This window comes from Epinephelus moara, chromosome 21, assembly GCF_006386435.1.
Source record: "Epinephelus moara isolate mb chromosome 21, YSFRI_EMoa_1.0, whole genome shotgun sequence".
In the NCBI taxonomy this organism is placed as follows: Eukaryota; Metazoa; Chordata; class Actinopteri; order Perciformes; family Serranidae; genus Epinephelus; species Epinephelus moara.
Genome location: NC_065526.1, coordinates 12,496,425 through 12,518,515, shown reverse-complemented (window position 1 = coordinate 12,518,515; position 22,091 = coordinate 12,496,425). Strand labels below are relative to the sequence as shown.

The window sequence follows — 22,091 nt, the reverse complement described above, 5'->3', positions numbered from 1 at the left end:
CTCAGAGATAAACAAGAGCAAAGTGTGAAGCCACAACTCACCAGTCTGTCTTGGGGGTTGATGGCAGTGAAGGGAGCATGCTGGTTCAGATGGGGGGAGTTGCTCAGCATGGCAGAATAACCAGGCTGAACCATCGACCTGGCAGAGCCCCATGGATCAGAGGGCGGGTGGAGGCCTTCTGTCAGGGGACATCCAGCAGAGGAGGGGGGAGCAAGAAGGGTGAGGGATAACAGGCCACAGGAGAAGAGAGGACAATGAAGGCCACATATGAGACATGTCACATTACTGTGATGACTTCATTCAACTGTGATGCACTATTCAGCACCCGGGCACCACAGGGTGTTCACTAGGCTTGCCGCGATAGTCGGTGTTACTGGTGTTACACGGTGTTTGGGCATACAACAATTAGATTACTCGCCCAGCGCTTCCACTGTCATTTTGCTCTCTTTACTAGTCAGATGATAGACCTATTTGGCAATATTTGTGATTCAAACTCCAAGCTGATAGCTAACCTGATGATGTTAAGGAAACTTGTACATGCCTTATCTCTAGCAGACGAGACTACTACATTGGTCTGTTCACAGGTCTGCCGAGGGTAGCAATCAGACAGCTTCAGCTGATCCAAAATGCTGCTGCCAGGTTTATAAAAAGGACCAAAAAAGGCTCAGTGTTTAACTCCCATTCTTAGATCACTACACTGGCTACGGTTCCTCACAGAATCAACTTCAAAATTGTATTGCTTGTCCATAAATCACTGCATGGTTTGGGTCCAAGATACTTGTCAGATCTCCTGACCCAGGACGAACCTCATAGACCTCTCAAATTGGCTGGTTCTGGATAACTGGTTGTTCCCAGAGTCAAAACTAAACATGGCAAAGCTGCTTTTAGCTTCTACGCTGCTCAAATGTGTAGCAAATGGCCAGATGAGCTAAGATTAGAGACTTGTTCTACTGTTTTTGTTTTAACTCTATGTGCTATTACCTGTTTGCTGTCAATGTCTTTAGTCTATGTGCTTTTGCTTACTTGCATTTATTGTTTTTATAATTTGTTACTTGTGCTTTTCCCTGTATAATGTGTTAAGCACTTTGAGGTACCTTTTGGCATGAAATGCACTATATAGATAAATTTGTCTTGCCTTGCCTAATGAAGGAAAAGGCATTGATTAAATTGCTAAAAAGTCGGAGGTGTGCAGCATGTCGTCTGCAGCTCTTCATCACACTGTAGCTGCTCTTTCTTATTCCATTACTCCCCGCAATATTTCAAAACTGATCCACTATCAACAAATGCTGGAAATTACCGTTATCATATTTTGTAGATGTATTTATTATGAATGAAAGCAGCAGCACTAATCTTAGTAACAAATGCATTTCCTGTGACCACTTCATAAAAAAAGTTAACTCATGTTTGCCAGTTTTAACGGGAAGCTACAGCAATAGAAAATGTTGGCAGTACTCTAAAGATACAAAGAGTCATCCACAAATGTCCTGTGTGACCGGTAACACCAGCGCTGTCACAAGTTTATTAACCGGTGGGAAAATTTCCTCACCATGGCAACCCTGGTGTTTTCTCGCATACGGCTACAGCTCCTAGGTTCTTCAGGACTTCCGTAAGGATATCTTTAGGAGCTAATTCCAGGTCATAATTACCTTTGTACGTGTCCGATACATTTACCCACATGAACAACAAGTGTCTCAGTCAGACTGAACTTCTTGACCCAACACAATGAACAAGGAGACGCTTTGAAGGCAAATCTTGTTTCGACTGACCTTGCATGTAGAATGGTGGTGGGTAGACGTTTCCTGTCTTGGAGGCCGGGTAGCCAGCATTGTCCCTGTTAAAATCCTCTCCTGAGGCTGATACATAAACCTACAGAGGATACACAGAAAAAAGGTGAAAGAGTTCAGCTCAGTGTTTGTGAACTGTATCACAAATCACTACCGTAAAAAAAGTCTATCTAACGCGTTGAACGTACAGTGCATACTGCATCTGGCATACTTCTGTTGAGATACTCGTAAAAAAGTTCCCTCGGAGCGTCTTTGTGCTTTGTGCTTAGGAGCATGACCACAAATTAATTCCCCCATAAAAATAGTGGCGGGAACTGAGTTAAGTTTTTTAAACTAAAAAAAAAGATAAATGCATTAAATACCTGATTAAACACAGCTCTTAAAAGTATGTGTTCCTTACTAGACAAGAATCTATTTTTACGATCTGGTTTTACAACTTAATTCAATAAACAGTCTGTTGCAACATTTCTGCAGACTGGAGCACTGAGCATTATGTATGAATGTGCAGTGTCAGTGATTTCACTCACTGAGCTCTCCCATCTCTATGGGGCTTTACATTTTATCCTGTTAAACAGAATGGCACTGAGAATGGTTTTCAGATACATAATTCACACCCTTAAACACATTTATATGTGACCACACAATGGGAGATGCAGTCGGATTTGAAGCATGGTATATGGGTATAAAGGACCCAATGTTCTGAACCATCACATTGCTCTCAATCAAGACTATTCTAGACGAAAAGCAAGTATCAAACTGCCTCTGCAAAACTCAAATCCAAATGGACTGAAGTTTTCTTCTGTAATTTGATTAAACAGAGAGAAAAAGTAGAGGAAAAAGAAGGGAGAGGAGAAGAGGGAACGGAGAGATGCACTCCTAATTACTGAACCATCTGCCGAATCCTGGACGGCAGCCAACTCCACTGGCAGCTGGGATAGAGGGATGGGGGAGGGAGAGAGAGAGAAAGGGGAGGGAGGCGGCGGGAAGGAGAGGGGGGGTGCGGTGGGAGGGGTGTGGGGTGGTGTGCAGGGTAGAGAGGAGGGGGGAGGGGGAAGGAAGAAACAGAGAAGAGGAGGAAATAGGGTGCCCAGAGAGCAATAGTGGGAGGGAAAAAATGAGGTGGAGTACGAACTATCAAACCCCAGTATGAATTCCCTTCAGTGATCTAACGGGTAAACTTGGCAGAGGGGAAGAAATGTGGCCATAAAGTAAAGGGCCTACAAATACAACACACTATAAATACATGCTGCAAATGACTGACTGGGTGAATGAGTGGCTTCCCCCCCTTTCCTACTTTTTTTTTTTTTTTTTTAAACATCAGTGGTGCAGTTTCACAGCTGTAAGAGCTGGATGTCCTGTATTGCAGCTATTCTACTGCGTTGCAAGCCAAGGAGAGGCTTAAAGATGCCGAATGGAATGTGAAAAGCAGTGTTAAAACATGACAACATGAGCTCCCATGAACTGACTGCGAGGGCTGAGATATATTCCAGGGCTGCAACGTTTCTGGATGCTTGTACTCACCGAGGAGGGCAGGCCAGGGGGCACCTTCCTGATCTTTTTTGGCTGTGGTCCTGAGGGGAGGAAGACAGAGGGAAATTACATAAGCATGCTCACACACACAAAGGCCACATCCACACTAAAATTTTCAAACTCTGTACACACACAAGTGTTTAAGCACCATATCAGACATAATCTCCTTCCATATTAACACACTTGAAAATGCATATCCCATAACCAGGCATGTCGATGTAAACAGGAAGTAGACTGTCTACTCTGCGGTTGGCTGCTTAGTTACAGAAAATACGGAGATGGCAAAAAGTAGGACCAGAGATTTCTTTGCTTGGACCGAGGACAAGGTGGAACAGTTACTGAAAGTATCATGAAAAGACAGTGAAGGCTGCGGAAAACAGATTGGGAGTTGTTGCAAAGCAAATAGGGTGTCATATAAGAGTGGTAACAAAGCATTATCCATCACTGGAGGAAGCCATGGCAATGAGAAAGGGGTGCCCAGACAAAAAGGATAAAATCACAAAAGGTACGTAGGCATAGCTTTAGACCTAGCTATGATGTTTTTGCTTGACATGCCGGGACTGAAAAGCGAATGTGTGTGTCTGCGTAATTGTTTTCTGAAGACTCGTTTTCGGTCATCCAAGCTAAAGTGCAACCCCAGAGTTTTCACACTAAAACAGGGTCAGCAGCGTTTTCAGAGGCCTCCGTTTTAGGGGTTCCAAAACACTAGAGTAGGGTGGACACTAGGTGTGAACACAGCAATAGTTATGCAGTTTAAAACCAAAATGTGAGGGAAATCACAAAAGCATGCTCGCATAGACAAAGATAACTTATAAGGTAACTTATTGCTCATACAACCACCAATGTAGGGATTCATTAATGCAGCCCCCTTCCTTCTGAAGTCCTGCTGAACCACTCTATCTATCCTTTTTATGTCCACTCACTAGCCCCTTTTACACTGCCTGTTCAAAGCAGGAATTTTGCGCCATTATTCCACCGCGCCATTCTTTATGAAAGATAGGTTTGCGAAGTGGAAAGACAGAGTTGTATCGCCTTTAAGAAGGCAGTGCCTAATCGAAGTCTGTGTAAAAGGGCCAGCTCGCAGGATGTTACCATGGACTGGATGGGTGTAACGTTTTGATGACATCTTAGGTGACCCACTGCCAGGAGATTTAAAAAGCAGCTGGCAGCTAACTCAAAGAAGAAAAACACCGACTGAAAATGTCTGGAAAACACAAAGGTCCAGGAGCTTCTTACCCTCCGAGCAGAGAATGAGATCAGCCGCCATGTAACAGGGATGGTAAATTATTGTTATTGCCATGTTATGCTATTGTTATTGTTTATAAAGCGCTGCTGATGCACATGTTATATGTCACACAAGAGGCCGACGCTCTTGTGGTACACATCACACCTGTCACACCTCTACAATCACACACTGGGGCGGCATGATGCTGCCATTGTTTGGTTCTGTGTAAAAAGGCAAAGGAGAAGTAAAGAAGAGACTACATAGCTGCGCTATAGCATGATCTGACTATTAATGCCCAATCAAAAGGTATTCTAGTCTCATGTCATTCAATGACCTCTCTCATTGGTGATTTCACTTTCTTTAACTAAGCAGAAGTGAGATTTCTCAAACACTTTTTTAAACCTCAGCAGCAGAAGTGATGATGTACATAGACTTAAATATAAATCAGCACAAAGAATTTTTTTCTGAAACGAAATCTCATGACTGTGTCCAACACTCTGCTTATAACAGTCCTTTACAATCTTACCAACGGGCTCCTGTGAGGGTCTCCTGCGAGAGTTGCCTCCCTCATAGGAGGAATAAAACTGGGGATTGGACTTCAGGCCAGACGGGGAGAGAGCATCAGGACTGGGCATGGGCATCTCACTGGGCATAAAGCCCGGCTAGAGATGGTGGAAAAAACAACACAAGCTCATGTGGTGTAGAAGTAAATCATTATAGCAGTAAAATCAGAGTGATGCAGTGAAGGAAACTGACTAAGGGACAGAATTTCCCTAAAAGAGCATGATGAGAGATGGTGATGATTCTGACTACCTGTGTTGCAAATGACGAGTATGCTCCTCGCTCAGCCTTCCCTGTGAGGAGAAAGGAATATAAAAAGAGGTCATGATCGTGAACATTGGGCTTTTATGTCAATACTAAATCACAATCTGGCCATTCCCCCTTTCTTCATTTGGGTGCCTCCCATCTGCTGTGCGAGTGTATATGATGATGTGTGGTATTTATGGCTGTGGACAGCAAAACAACAACAAATTGGCCCATTATAAATGGTTCAGGGGCAATTGTGCCAAACCTCCGTCCCCTCCCCTGACAGTTTAACAGAGGAGAGCTATAGGCTACCACTGTCCCAAGAGAGAGCCTTGTTTGTGCATGGGTGCCCTTTACATCCTCCCACCCCCTCCTGCCCTGAACACACAAACTGCAACAACAACACATGAAAGAACCCCTCCTCCACATCCTCCCTGATTACCCTGTTCTCTTCATCCATTGCCACCTAAGCATAAATATGGCTTGCCCTAAAGTGGTACATTAGTGTCTATTCTATGAATGACTGCTCTCTCAAACAAACAGCTCGTTGTGTTGGTTCAGTCACACAGTTCATTGATATGAACTTAAATCAGCATGTTCTTCTGTCATGAAGTCCTATCATTAGAAACACTGGGCCCCAAAATTCCCCTGATTCTTTTTGGTTTTTTAAAAAAAGCCCACGTGAAAGTTGTGGTGTCCATGCTTCAACAGCTTTATATAATTCAAACCTCCTTACCTACAATTCCTGATCCATACATGGGGGCAGAGGCAATGCCTTCTTGCTCACTGTAAAGGCCTTGTTCTCCGTAACCCTGAGGGAAAGACAGCAGAGACATCAGGGATATAGAGATAGAAAACATATATAATCAAAATACATTTAAAAGAAGCCCATTACTAACACGAAGAGACTGTTGCGTGTTCATGAAATGAGTCAACAAAGATTATCCATCTTGGCTTTGAGACTGGGGACAGCTAGTATTTCACGAGGCTTCACACTGCTCTGTTTTGGGATGACAGGGTAACATGGCATTCTTTAGCAGCTACACAGTTACACTACTGGATTAGTGATCCATAAATTGCATTTACCAATATTTCTCAGTTTGCGTTTGGGTCTAATGAAAATGTCTGTACAAGTATGTGAGTAAATGAAGTTCAAAGTGTGGACAGGTTGACATGTCTGGGAGATTCTGCACCATCCATAAACCCAAGATACCCACTGGGGTTGGGCAACTGGACAAATATGTCAGCTATCTGCAACTGTCTGAATACATCAACAGTTGTTTTGTTTTAGCAATTTTGTCATTTTATTTTACAATTAAATGGTCTGTCTCCGAAGCATGAGTGAGAGCGCTGCTCAGTCGGCAGCAGGGAGAGACAGTGGGAATCAGGGCTCAACATAAACGCCTGCCCGAGGCATCTTAAACCGCTTAGAAAACGCCAGGTTGGGCGCTGGTTGCTACTCTTGTTTCTACTCTGTGCCAAAGGGTGTGGAGGCAGGTTGCTTCTGAAGTTGCTAAGTGACCATAACCAGCACTGTGTCATAGCCTACTAACCAGAAATCCTGAGTTCGGAGCTGATCTTCTTCCAGGTTTTTTTCCCCAAGTGTGCATTAAGCCAAGAATATTGTGCGTGGGACAGGTGTAAAGCTCTGGGTAGCCCTACACTGCAACAATCAACTTCTTCTCCATGTTTATCATACACTGATGTTTATGGAAGAAAGGCAAGATGTTTACCAGCTTCACTCTCACTTGTGAATGCACCTACAACGCATCTAGTTTGAAAACACATTAGGATTTGAGGGTGCAAGAAACGTGGCATGTGTACAGGTCCGTAGTATGGCTAGGTGTTGGTACTAGATCCCTTTACGGTATCGACCAAAATAACCCAGTACCAATTAGTATCAAGACTTCTACAGTCAAACAATACCTGCATTCAATCCTTCTTGTACCCAGATATAGCAGAAACAGACGACTTCCATGGTTTTGCTCGCAGCCAATCACCGCAAGCATTCTTTGATTTTACGCAACATGTGATTGGCCCACTGCCGCAGCAGCTACTACACATACAATTTGTGGTGTGGTTAAGTCAAGGGCGGTGTATTTGTCGGAAGTGACAGGTCAGCACGCTGATATGCCCCCTAAAAAGTTTGGCTTTACACTAAAATGCCACAACACACGACAGGCCTGTGGCATCTGGTGGCATTTTCCACAACTGAATGCTCCCATTCACATGAAGAAGAAATAAAGGAATCATATGAAGTAGTCTGTTGGTATCAGTATCACTTTAAGGGTGCTGGTACTGGAACTGCTTTTGTATTTTATTAAACCCATACCCTGGTTGTTACTACCAGTGTTAAACTGAGAATATCTAGTCATTTGACTGATTTAAAAATAAGATCTTAACCCTCTTAAATAGCTGCTCCAATAACTGCAAACCTGTTAAATAATAGTAGGACTCTGGACGGTAGAATTAAGGCTTTTTGAGTTTAACAAGTAGACTCACAATACCCAGTGAGATCCAAACCACTGATCTATGAGACATATAGAGATTAATGAGACAGACTAACGCTTGTGACAGAGCTGGTGCACGGCTCCCTCTCCAAAGACAATCCTCGTAAAACTGTGTAATGTGTGACTCACCATTATTTCACTGTTCCGTGTGAATATGTTTATGGTGTTGTTCCTAGAAGATGTGTCAAATGTCTCCTCATGTGTGTAATCCACTTTATTTCTTGTGAACTCCTAAAATCTGAGCCAGGTCTTAATCTAAGGTGTTTTTAAACTAAGGGTGTAGAACCAGGTGATAACTTACTATTTACCCACGACCAGTTTTGTGCTGTATCAGTGAGCCAAATTCAGTTTGAAAACGTATTTTTCCATATCATACATTGTGTGTGAAAGCTTGTGTTGTGTTTCTCTCAATAGCATCTGCTATCGGCCAGACTCTATGTAGTTAGTGAGGATAAACCGTACCCGTCCCTGGTTGAAAGATGGACTGTTCTGTTCTCCTGGCCCCCAGGGACTGGACCCACTCCTATCATCTAAACCTGTAAGACAAAGAACTGGGTTAGGCCTATTAACCACAGAAAGGCAGACACATTCTTAACAAGGATTTACACTCAGGCTTTGCAAAAACTAAATCTAACTTATGAGAATGATGAAGTTGACCTGCTTTGATACAGGTTTTGCAGGCTGCTCAGAGTAACCTCAATTGAAGAGCTTCACTTCACAGCTCACACAGAGACAGCATAGTGACAGCGCTGTCACATAGTGTGGATATGAGCTGTAGGAAGTTTGAATAATTAACACCCAGTATGAGGCTCCCAGAATCATCCTCGACATTCTTCATTCTCCCACTCCACTCCTTTACATTTTCCATGGCAACAGTCATTCGTCCCCCATCTATTCACATTTGGCCTACACCTTCCCCTTAACACAGACGCACGCTGAAGGTCTCAGTCTTACACGGCTGACACACGTTATCCCTGGCCAGAGCACTCCGGCTTTCAGAGAGGTGAACGTGTTTGAAAGGAGTGATTTTAAAGATTGGTGAAGCAGAAATTCCTGCCCGTCCCCTTTCTCTCCATCTCCTCTCATACTGCAACACAGCATCTCTAGGGGAAAGCTGAAGCTTAATTGCGTACTGATTTGCATAATTGTGCATATTAATGAAGCTCAGCTCTATGAATATTCATATTTTTGTTTTGTTGTCTAATTAAAAAGCGGAGAGGGGAGAGGGGAGGGGGGGAGAGGCGGGCTAGAATCATGACAGGATCAGCAGTAGAACAGACTGATGGGTCCACAGCGCTGAGAGCTGCTAGATTGCCGTGACAACTGTGATCTATACACACGACACCAGTAGAATAAGAGATGAAGGAGACAATGTCTTGTCCCCTCTCTATGGCTGACTGTCACTCTCCACGTCAATCAAAGACGATAAAGAAAATGCGCCAACCATTCGTTTCCGCTGTAAGTCATCTGAACCCAAACTCCAAACAAGAACAGGCTCCGATTCAATGTTTTGTGTTTAACACTGCATTACGCTTTTCTTGACAGTTTTGTTATCAATACTAAATTTAGGTAAGCCAGTTGCAGCGTCACATAAACAGTATTGCAAAATAAAATGTACAGACAAGTGGAACAAGCTTCAATTTTCAGGACCACATTTCGTCCGTCATGCACCTACATTACTACCACTCTACGCACTCGACATCATTTTCCAGAACATTTCCAGTAATGATCTAGTTGGTATGACAAACAGGGATCCCACCTCACACTAATACAGGGTTCCCACACATTTTTACCAATGTATTTCCCAAACATCTCCATAACTTTTCCATATTATACCCCATTTTCATGAGATTATGTTGTTTACAATAGGCAGGACAATAATAGGGTGCTCTTACTCCGCTGCTACTACAACTGCCCAAAGACAGGCACTGTCGCTGAAATGCGGCACGTAATATGGGATGGAATCCCTTTGTGTCGACACATGCAGTAGCCACAAAGTGGTAACGTTATCTGGCCTGGCTAGAGCAGAAATATGTGTCGATGCTGGCAGCCTGTTGAGGTGCCTTCTGGTTCGGTTGATGCTCTTTCCTTTAAGCATGGTTGAACAAGTCTGATTGATGATATCATCTCTTACATGCTTAGAAATTATGTTCAGTTGATGAACAAATAATGCAAACAAACCTGCAGATATAAAGCACTTCACTTTATTAGTACTTGTGCAGTGCTCATCCAAAATGTGCCTGTTCAAATGGGTTGACTTATTGGTTTCCAGTATTGCCGCTTGCAGCTTTATCAAGAATCGCTCATCCAAACGACTTCACACTCGACACTTCGCTTGACTGACATTATTCGGAGTTTCAGCCACTTCAAGGTAACGTCATCCAACTTGCTCGTGCTACCATGTGGTGTGACTTGGGGGTGTGTTTACAGTATTTCATAACATGAACGAGAGTAGCCTTCTCAAAATACTCTCGTCCATAAACTACCATTTGAATGTTAATATGGTCCTGAACATAACCTGGCCCTTTCTGATAGAGATACTTTTTGGGGAGCTCTGATAGATTGCCTAGTAGTTCATTCTCAGCAAAAGGAAAATATGAGAATGTTAAAATAATTTTTCAGGAATTTTTGCTTTTGCTCCATGACTGGAAAATTGCTCAACTGTTTTCCAGGACGCGTGGGAACTCTACCATGTGTTCAACCGTGTAACATATCAGCAAAGTCTGAAGGAAAAAAAAAAAAAAAAAGATGCAAAGCTAATTAGCGAGACACGAACATGTGGTATTTTTACCCTCTTGAAATGAGGATTGTAAGCCACTAGAAAAAAGAAATGTGAACTGTCACATTTCATTTCACAAACAGCAGGGTGCATATTGCACTTTGCAGAAAACTAGCACAAAACTCCTCTTGGAGAAGAATGCCGAATTCACGGCAGTCAAGTGTAGGGTTAAGAGGTGTTATGTATGAATTTGGGAACAAGTTTAATGGAATCAGTGGATTTTGTGGAGGAAATAATGGGAGGTTTAATGTGAATATTCACACCTGAAGGAATGGAATTATGGGATAAATGTTTAACACATGAGTGGAAATAAGATTTTTCTTAAAGTAAAGAAGTGTAATAGGACTCTCTTTAGGTTGTTTTCTTGAGTCTTGCTTGTGTGAGCCTTGTTATTTCATTACAAATGGTTAGGTTATTATGTATTCATAATCTGCTTGAAAAGTGTAAATGCTTTAAGCAGTATCAACATCTGGGTTTTGGATCTTTACATGATCAGAATAGCACCAAAAAAGGCTTGTATCCACCTGACCCTTATGCTTCTATAGCCCTCCCTATAATGGCAACACTATTAAATTATTATCATGTGTAAAAAACATGAAACACATGATTTCTATGTTCCAAACAAGCGCAGTGTTTGGGTTTGGATATGTTTCTTTCCTTGTCTTCACTGTCTACACCAAAGTTTCCTTGATTCAGAATAATTTTGCTGTAGTTATTTGTCTTTCTTTGAAGTTTTGTTCAGTTTGTAATGTGTTGCTTTTCCTTTCACCACACTACTCCTTTGTCTTATCTGCACCTGTTATGGTTTTCATCTCCACAACAGATCACACTACTGCTTGTATGATTAAGATTTCAACAGAGGTATCAGGTGAAATCACATTTTGAATGACAAAATGGCACAGAATCCTGTGTCATTATTCCATTAGCGACACCAGAAGTGAGAAAAGCATGAGTAGTGCACTACTCAGACAGACTACCAGGGCTGGAGAGGGAAAATAAAGAAAAGGGTGAGTAACATCAGACATATTCTCTGGTGAACCCCAATGCACTTCTCCTCCTAGCATGCAACGCCCCTTTAAGCATGGCTAGTCTATAATTACACAGGAAGAAATACTGGAAACAGACAGCCAGCCTGAGTCATAGGCTTCATGAGCAAATCTCCAGCACATACATTGACCAAACTTGCAGACATGTCTCGGTTTTTACATGAACACTGCCCCAGGCACCAATAACTGAGTGTGCCGTTTTGTCTACACACCTTCTTCCTTCCCTTGGCAAAGTGAGTCACACAGACACAAAGCATGATGTCAGGTCAAATCTCAAGAGAGTGAACACTGTTAATGAAATACTGAACAATGTACAATAACACAGGCCTGCTTGTTTTAACCTGTGAGTCACCGGAGACTTCTCAAACACAACAGTATGCGCTAATCCATTAATACAGCTTACATTTCAATATCCTGGTTCTGATAGTGGATGAAATTATATACACTTGAAAAGCAATATGTGTCAGAAATTCAAACTTTAAACTGCAAATCTATCTGTGAATTAAACATCCTTTTGTCTCTGTGATTCTCCAACACATCTGTGTAAAAAAAATGAACATCTCATGCAAATTTTGAACTCTCCCCCTTCTGCATTTCAGCCCATAGCGAAGTTTAAAAATACATTTCAAGATTCTCAGTTTCCAGCCACCAAAAAACGAAAGTGCACTGAAATCATTTTAACTGGCTAGTGAAAGCGACTGAACAGGCACACAAGACCCGAGCAGAGATAGTATCATCACTGAAGGCTCTAAAAGGGAGGCTCCCCATAGCCACACATGTTAAACCTCCACATATCCCAAATCTTAACCATACTGGGAGAAAAGGCATCTAACTGACTCTATAAGGAAACACGTGGCAGCTGCTCCACAAACAGCAGGAATACAGTTTGACCAAGGCAGGTTCTTAGCACAGATTTAGGTACACAGAAAAACAGAAATGCTCTTAAATGACCAACTTTGCTGCATGCAAACAGACATGTTTCTTAAAAAGTATTCTTTTAGCCACATATGCTACATGAATATCCAGCAGTAGGCTATTGCGCTGACCCATCTCACTGCCAAAGTATCCAAGACAGAAAGTACAGCCTTGAAAAAGATTGAATAATTCATATCTCGGAGGTGTGCTTTCTTTCTAAGATTTGTACACAAAGAGGAATGTGGAAACAATGAAAAATAGAAAAGTACATGCTATTCCTTGATGAACAACAGTTTATCCATCTGCCCAGCACTTCTGTGCAGCTCCTCTGCCTGCAGCATGGGTTGCCAGATTCAGTGAGCACAGGTTTTAGTATAGACTTTGTACAGGTGGTACCAAACCTGGCAACCTCATGGCGACGACAGAACATCAGATAGACACTGCGTCCAATAAAAACAGTTACAGCATGTAACTACTCCTAAAAACCACTAATTATTGTTTTTTCATTTCTGTTTATGTACAGATTAAACAAACGAGATAAAACTTTTGATTTAATTAGTCTGCTTTATAAAAAACGTTGGTAGGACTATTTCAGACGTTGGCAAGAGCCAGGCTAGCCACTACCCCTGCTTCCAGTCTTGAAGCTAAGCTAAGCTAATTGCTTCCTGGCCCCAGCTTTGTAGCAAACACTCAGACATGAGGGTGACGAACAAAAACCCTTTTAAAGCTTAAAATGATGACTGTTGAAAATTCCTAATTTGCTCATGGACAAAGAACAGCCACCGTGGTCGACTTAAAGTCCTGTCAGTTAGAAGATGATGATTAAATTTCACAGCAGTTAAAAAGGAATTTTAAACATCCTAAGAAACGATTTTATACCCCTCCCGCATCATAATCGGCTTCTCCACTGTTCATCCATTTGCTCATTATGTTCCAAACCATCACTGTTTTTCCAAAGTGTGGCTAAATACCCTGGAATATACTGAAAGGACAGGTGGACAGCAGAAAAGTGGTGCAGGAGTGCTGTAGTATGAGTTTCTATGGACCTTGTGAAACATTTTTCCTGCTGTAAAAACTTGTCCCTTTGGGAATCCACTGTAAATATCATTAAGCAGACCACAGAGCTGTTCTTTTTGAAGAAGGAAACCACAAGCGCTCCAGACCAAAAATCTGTCAAATGCTACTAAACATTTTCATCGGCCACACAGGTGTGTCTGATGTTTATTACATTGGCGCAGGTAATGTGGACCCAAAGTTCACAAGCACGAGTTCTGCCCAAAACCTTTTAGTCGTATGCCTACGCTGTTAGCAACATATGCTGAGCTCGGAGCTCCTGGTCAACTACAACAACATTGGAGAGAGTTGTGTATGAGATGAGGGCGGTGTGTCAGCGTTACTCAAACATGTAGGGTATGTGAATGGAAACACATCAAACATTCTAGCGCACATTCGACAGCATCACAGAGACGTGCCAATCACTGGGTCAAGGAAAACAATAAACCAGAGCCGAACTCCTTTCAAGCACTCTTTTAGACAGTCACACAATTACTGACGCAAAATTTACATAGGCATATAGCTAAGGTGGAACTAACCTAAACAGTCCTCCTAATGCACATGGTTTATTTTTTCTATTATTCTATTTAAGTATTGTCAATTTCAAATCATTAAAGATGCTTTACTGTTTTATAGCCTGTTGTGACCCGTTAATGGACGCCAACACATTTGGGGGTTATTCTCTGCTGTACCGGACTCACACCAAACCATGACTGTGAACTGGGGTATCAACAAAACTGTGACTTTTGTGTACTGTTACACACTGAGTTAAGAAATGATCAACGTGTGTGGTCATTGACAAAAAAAGTAACAATATTGTGGTGTCAAAAGGCATGATGAAAACCTTTGGGCACAACAGTACAATCATTGCAAAAAGTTAGCCTGAAGCATCGTTCATTTTTACTACAGCTGACAAGGATGAGTGTTTGTTAATAAAAGGACAGATTTGGGGTGGAGTATAATCGTAAGGCTGACGGACAATGCCATGGGCAGCCGCTGGATTGATAACACCAGTGTGTCTCTTTTGTAAGCACACACCTTGCTGTGACAAAAGAACATGTAAGTGGCCCTCAAGTGAATAGAAGAAATAGGGCCCTGTATACCCCACCCAGCCACCGCTTGTCTTGTCTTTCATCTTAGCTTCAATATCCTGTTTCATTTCTATCGCCAGCCCCAAGACCTACTGCACTTCTAGAGATACTGCGGTGACAGAGGAAGGTTAATATAGGGCAAGGGGGTCTGCTACAGTGGGAATAAAGGTGGACAGGTAGGCCTTTTTTTTTTTTTTTTAAGCTAAACACTCTGAGGATGACAGCAATACAGAGGGACTGAGAAACACTGAAAAAAAGGACACAGTCTCATTTTGAGTATCTCCAATGCTGCTTGTTTATAGTATTCTGCATGTATGCATGTAAGGCTGGTAAAGCTGATGATGAGGCTGGATACTGAGTAATGTAAACAGGAAAAGTAGGGTGTGAGATTGCAGGACAACGGAAAACACTTGAGATTAATTGAGCTGTTCCCATCAACCCCCACCCTCTGCCTTTGTCCTTAAATGATTGAATGGCAACAGCTGAGAAGGTGAGGGAAGGGACACCTGCAAGGCGAGGATGAGGAAGTGCTGAGGAGATGACGCTTGATCTACATAACATGAAATTACAGGGTAATCTTTCCTGAGGTTCCTTCCAATAATCAATTCATAAGAACACGTGTGGCACAAGAACAATTTCCCTTTCTGTTACCATTCAGAACACCATGAATGGATAGAGTGGAGTTGTGAGACAACAAGAAGCTCTGACAGCCCATTATCACCATGCTTTACTGTCAGGAGGTGCACTAGGGAGCCTTTCAAACCAATAAAATAGTTTCAACACTAGCTTTAGGGGAGAGGAAGGAAGAGAAAGTAAAATGTTCTTTAACATTCACTTCAGTTTATTTGGAGGCAAAAGAAGAGAAAGCCAGAGTGAAAGAAAATCATAGAAAAAGGAGAGAATCTGTTTTTGTCTTACCTGAACCTGAAAACCGACTGCTGCCGAGGGTAGTCGGCTGGTTCTTGCCGTTTGAAACTGGAGGCTCAAACATCTGAAATGAAAGAAATTAAGTCATAAACTGAAGACTTTGCCGAGTTATATCCTCTTTACTTGTTTAAAAGGTTCATTAGGTGATAATTCAAACTATCCTATCCTTTATCCTGTCCTATTCGGGACAGGGTTTGAGGCAATCTTCACATGCCAGCTTTGACTAAGTGACTGCTAAAATTAAAGTGATGCGACAACAAGTCTTGTAAAAAAGATGACTAACGTACGGGGTGCGATCCTTCAAATCCTGACCGACTCGCTCATTCTGAGATGCCCTGACACATTTCAACCTACTTGAGAACTGCTCAGGACTGTTCAGGACTCGGAGCACAGAATGAGCTGGAAAGGATGCACATTCAAATCAAGCAAGCCTCAGAGAAATCTTACCGCGCTAAAATCCAGCAAGTCGTTGAGCTCCTTGTCTGTTTCCACTGCAGCCATTCTCTGCTGCTGTTCACTTGGCTCTTTCAGTCTCAGCAAGCCACTGCAAAGATAAAGGTAAAGAAGTTTACCTAAGTCCACTAAAAGGGAACTGCATTACTGCTATTTTGCAGCCTTTAAAACAAATCATTTCCTATTTGTTTTACAAATCACGTCTTATTTCGTAGTTTTGTTCATCATGCATTTATGGTAGAGGTGCAGGTATGCGGTTATATAATGCCAGAGGCAACTGGACATTAGAGGTTCCTTCCGTTTCACTTACAAATAAGTGGTTTAGAAAATATAGTTAAACTGAGGACTTGTTTAAACATGTCTGAGTGCCCGAGTTGTTGCCTCTTCCGTTGTAAAGTTGTGTCTAGTGGTGATGTTGTGTCCCCATATCTCATCAGAAAAGCTAGCAAACAAAATGATGTCACGTCTAATAGGAATGGTGGCAAAAGTTATGAGAATGAGAAGGGGAAAAAGTTTGCTTGAAGATACATTACAATAAACAACTCCTGACATACATAACCTACTATTTTTTTTTTTTTTATTAAGACTCCGGTAATCTTTCTACAATTAATGAAGTTAAACCTGAATAACTGATACCTATATTGTAATACAGAATTACTGTTCTAGTGGCACATTTGTGCAAGATACTCGGACTAGTGACCAAAACTGAAAAATACAGTCAGTTTTAAGAGTTTCCCTGGTAGCCCACATCTAACAGGGGTGACCATGGTTTAGCCACAGGCCATGCTTCACTCGTTGTTAGTCAGGCCCTGGACTCAGGCAGCTTCCTCCACCTCAAAAACCAACCTGCTCTACAGCTCTCTTGGAAAAACGTACAGACCATTATCACGACATGCTCAATTTTCAAACAGGAAATGCACTGTATGACCAGCCTGTATCAAATGCATGAGTGCATGTGTGTGAATCACCTAATGGTTTCTACATGAAACCAGCAACCCAGCAGAGACACTTTGCAATACAAAATCATTGCAGTAAATAGCAGCTGGGGGAACGGTAATGTTATGATTTTGTTTGTACTCAGAAGCGTTGATTAAGAGTTCAATTTCGGGGCTGCAGTTTGTGATGCAGTCTAGCAAATATACAATTAAGTGTCTCTCAGTTGGTGTTGACTTGAGGACACTGTTCCTCGAAGCTAATGAAGTTTTCCTGAGTTTGGTATATGTTGTCACTCTTGAGACTTTAAATACATTTGAACTGTTTGAGAAGGATGCTAATCCTGTGTGCCTCTGTAAATGGCCTTAACAACTGACCTAGTATGCATTTCAACATCTGCTAATGTTGCAGCATTTTCACTTTATCATGGGTATTAGAAATATTGTCTGAACTGCTGCAATTGCTTAGCCTGCAAAAGTATATGTAATGTCAAAACAACGAATAAACAAAAAACACTGTTGCCAAAAGAGAACACTGAGTGCAAAGATCAGTCACAGAAAACCAACATAATGGTTACTTAAAATATAACTTAAAAAATGTATGAGATTGAATTAACATTTTTTACAGTCAATCAACAAAGGTTGACCACTGTAAGATACTCCAAATAATTTACTGCATCATGACATATTTCTATTAATCTGTCCAATGTTTTGTTTTGTTGCAAGTAGTTAGTTCAGTGAAGAAATAGGGGTCAAAAATGACCAAATACTACAACAAGCACACAGCATCTTAAACAATTTAAACAGCACTTAATGCACAACTTTCAGAGTCATGACCTCAAGTTTATCTGTAAGAAGTTCCTGAGATGATTTCACTTCTACCACTTGAATAGCTCAGTATCGTTTTCAGGGCATGACCGAAGATTCACTTTTAGTCTAAAATAATACACTGAAAACAGAAAAACCAAATTAGTTTCAGTATTTGGAGCTGTTCGTGGGAACTTCAAAAATATTACCCAGCACATTAAAATACATCATGCAATGCTGTGTGCATTACAGGAGTGCAGTGATCCTCCTGGAAATAAACAAAGTGATCTCACCAGTTTGTTTATAATCAAGTTAACCCGTGATAACAGCAACAATCAACAATTTGCTGAAACAACATCCTCATCCGATTGTGAGGGCATGAAAGGATGCAAACATTCGATCATGCCTAACAGGCAAAAGCAATGTAAATAATAGTACAACAGGTAATTACCAATTAATCACAGATGACAAACGTGTTAATACATCAGAGCAAGCCAAAATACCCTGGTGCTACATAATGTAGTCATCTCTGTCTCTGGCTGAGCCGAGGTCAAAATGGGGGATAAGTGTTTAGCCCCTCCTAACAAATGGAAGTTGTATACGCTTGTCTTGAGCACCCCCACCTCCGGCCTGCCCATTTGGAGGAAAAGTTTGAAGGCACAAATACCCACAGAACAAACCATACCTGGGCGTCAAATAGGAGATAGTGTGTTATCGACAGCCTGTGTTTTCATGGCTCATCGGTGGGTTAAAATCCTGCGGGACGTTTAAAAGGGCCTTAAAACCTGTTGCCTGCCCCTCACGTCGAGCAGGAGAATGGGCCACTAAGGAACACAAAGACTCGGGTAGCCAAAGTTTCATTTGGACGGTCAAAACGCATCAATATGGGAATAAAAAGTCAAATTTTCATGACATAATTGATAAAAATGTAGTATAAATTGAGCAGGATGCTGAGAGTTAAATGAGGCTTTTGCTGCATTTTTGCTACTTGTTACGATGTTGGTGAAAGAGGTGGAAAAATAACAGTTATACTTTTAAAAATTATTTTATCAGCTCCATTTTGTGTTTTATAACTACGCTGACTTAATCCACATCTCTCAAACTCTAACATCTTGATGCCAGGTGGGAAAGACTGCCATTTTAGCCACAAGCAGGAATGTCACACCGCTAGCTAAAAACAAATCAACAACGTATGTGTAACGTTTAACGGCTAACTTCATACGTTTGTTTCTATTACATCGATATAAATGCTAAGTTAGTACAGACAGCTAAATCCTGACAGACGGGCTAACTCGGTGCGGTGATATGCTAATGTGCTGTAACGTTATAGCCCACTGAAGTGAACAAAGAAATCTTTTCCAGCACACATAAGCTACTAATACTCGTTATAGTAATACCGCTGCGAGCTCGCTGAGGCCGAAGGGACGAAAATCCAAGACCCCGCTTTTCCCGGCTGTGGCACTCGGTAACAACTTGAACGATGCGCTTAAAACTTGATTATTACTACTGTAACAACGCCACAGACGATGCTGTCTGACATGCATATGCTTGTTAGGAACGTGCATTTGTACACATATTTACCTGGATTCAATTAAATGGCATCCAACGGGGAGAAACCAACGGCCGCAGCACAGAGAAAAACAAAGTTAGGGATAGGATCCTTCCCCCCGTGGTCCGGACTGTGGGCTCGATAAAACGAGGAAAGACAAAATGAACCACTCCTCCGTCGCCTCGTCTCGTCGTCGTCCTCGTCACGAAACTGGAAACACGTTTCTAACGCGAACCATAACTCTTACGCCGCTCCGTTTCCTTATTGTTGGAGAAAATGTAACCATTTCATTTTCCAAGTAGACATTTTAACAGCCTCCACATTGTCGGCACCGATGAGATGAGTATCACTCCGCAGCACAGCCTACGGGGGGACATGGACGCTGAAACATCAGTGGCATCAATGTCGGCTAAAACGCAGTCACCAAACCGAGCAGGTGTCACGATTTTATTCACGGACACGACGATTATTTTAACACCGCAGAAAATGTCACTGTTTCGTGGCTGTAAACGGGACACAAAATGAGCGGAGTAGCAATTCCCGGGGACCTATGTCGATTGGCGGATGAGGACAGCGGAAAGCCCAACAGCCAGTAGAAGATGGAATGATAATATCAGAGGGAGGACCAATGGGATGCGGCCAAAATTTGATTGGCACGTAGGACGCCCAAATATATTTCATCATCAAGCTTGAGGGCAGGCTCACTTTGCCTACGGGTTGCCTGCGTTTTAATTTTGTTCTCAAGCTACAAAAATATTCGTGTGTGTCAAAGAGAGATGGGAGTCCACTGTGCTCAACATGGATAAGAAAGTTTCTCTTGGGGTGCAGTGTAATCGGCCATATTGTCTCAATTAATGCCCCAAAACATCACATAATGAGGTGACCTTGCAATAAATAAATCTCACAATGTGTAATATATATTTGATAAGATGGGGTAAGACGACCCCACCCCCTTAATTCCTCTCCTAACCAATATGTGCCATTAAATCTACTTTCAACACATGTATTGAAAGGCTGTGCTTAGTGCAGTGGTTCCCAATAGATGGGTCGAGGTCCAAAAGTGGGTCACAGGCCCATTCTGAATGGACCGCACACATTTTATTTTTAAATATAGTAGATTTCCAGCACAAAACTTATCATGACGCTCCGTTTCCGACTGTAGAGTGAACAATTACAGCCCTGTTTCACATGATAATAATTTAATAGTGTTGCCATTATATGGAGGGCTATAGAAGCACAAGGGTCAGGTGGATACAAGCCATTTTTTGGTGCTATTTTGACAATATTCAGATCCAAAACCTGGATGTTGATACTGCTTAAGCATTTACACTTTTCAAGCAGAGTATGGAGATATAATAATCTAACCATCTGTAATGACATAAGGATCACACAAGCAATGCTCAAGAAAACAACCTAAAGAGGGTCTTCTTACACTTCTTTCTAACATACAGGGAGCGAGCGAACTCTTGCACATGGAGCATAATAAAGTGTCCTGATACACTATAGCCCCGTTTCCACCAAACACTTTCGGTATGGTACCTTTGGAACCAAAGGTAACCCTTCAGAGATGGTACCTAGACCCTAGCGTTTCCACTGCAAACAGTACTCTTAAATATGGGCGGAGTTGTCGTCACTCACTGTATTTCCTTTAGCGGTGACACAGATGGGAGTCTGCACCTCGTTTATCGTCCACAGAACGAGGCTCACGCCAACATTTTCAGAACAAAATAAAACAGGCTGCAGTGAGAGTCTCTCTCCATGGGATATTTAAAAAATGGCAGGTTTGGGTATTTAGTCCTTCTCAGGCAAGCTCAGGGGTATAGTGTTGCCGGAGCCCACAGGAACAACGCTCCACAAAGCTTTTTTTGGATTAGAATATATGCAGTTCACGTGACCTGGCCCAAATTAATATATATAAATGCTTAAAGATCCACTCGTTACTAAAAGTATGTCATATAAAAACTAAATTAATGGTAATATGGAATATTTAAGATGTGCTGATGGATTTACGTCATCACATCACTCATAAAGTAACATTACAAGTTAATGTTCCACCTTAAAAGTCGTCGGCAGTCGGCCCAGTGAATTCAGTTATTTTTTCTCAGACTCCAGCAGCTGTGAGAGGCAGCAAAACATCCTTTCATTTTATAGTTACAGTTTACTAATTAAACCCTCCACAGTATGAACAGTGGTTACATGAGCCTCAAAACCAGCCACAACTCAGCCCTGAGCAGAGTGACCGTCCTCTGTTGACCAATCAGACTGCAGTGTTCACAGCTCCACCTTTTAGTACCAGATCTGTGTGCTAGGTACCCCAACAGAGGGGGGACCAAACATGGGAACTGTACGAAACGGTTTCCATTGGTACCATCCACAACTTTTCAGTGGAGACGGAAAAAAAGCGTACCGAACAGACCACTACTTGACGGAGACAGCAAATTAGCGGAACAACATGGCCAAACACAAGTATGACGCTGAATGTATTAAACTATGGGACCTTGAACTAATGACTTAATAGAAATCTGGACCCCATGGCGGGACCAGTTGGGAACTACTGCTCTAGTGAATTGTGATATTTCATCTGAGTTGCTGCATTCTTGAGACTTATTCCACCAGACCCATTTTAGGGTTAACTGTAAGGGTGGGGATCACAAGAGGATCCAGGATACGATATCATCACGAT

General features: G+C 42.0%; 1 protein-coding gene across 3 annotated transcripts in view; it reads right to left on the bottom strand.

Annotated features, from left to right (window-relative positions):
* tcf3a (transcription factor 3a) overlaps positions 1-19,982 on the bottom strand; it is a 33,392-nt gene extending 13,410 nt beyond the window's left edge. For 2 of the 3 annotated variants that reach the window (XM_050032487.1, XM_050032488.1), the window contains exons 1-10: positions 19,441-19,982; positions 16,115-16,211; positions 15,659-15,731; positions 8,319-8,392; positions 6,083-6,158; positions 5,353-5,393; positions 5,066-5,201; positions 3,306-3,355; positions 1,767-1,866; positions 42-178 (exon numbers count right to left, since the gene is read on the bottom strand). In XM_050032487.1, the coding sequence (XP_049888444.1) occupies positions 42-178; positions 1,767-1,866; positions 3,306-3,355; positions 5,066-5,201; positions 5,353-5,393; positions 6,083-6,158; positions 8,319-8,392; positions 15,659-15,731; positions 16,115-16,168 (741 nt within the window). In that variant the 5' untranslated portion in view covers positions 16,169-16,211; positions 19,441-19,982. The remainder of the gene's footprint in view (positions 1-41; positions 179-1,766; positions 1,867-3,305; positions 3,356-5,065; positions 5,202-5,352; positions 5,394-6,082; positions 6,159-8,318; positions 8,393-15,658; positions 15,732-16,114; positions 16,212-19,440) is intronic. The other variant, XM_050032486.1, reaches the window with a different exon arrangement.
* Between the last annotated feature and the right edge of the window lie 2,109 nt (positions 19,983-22,091).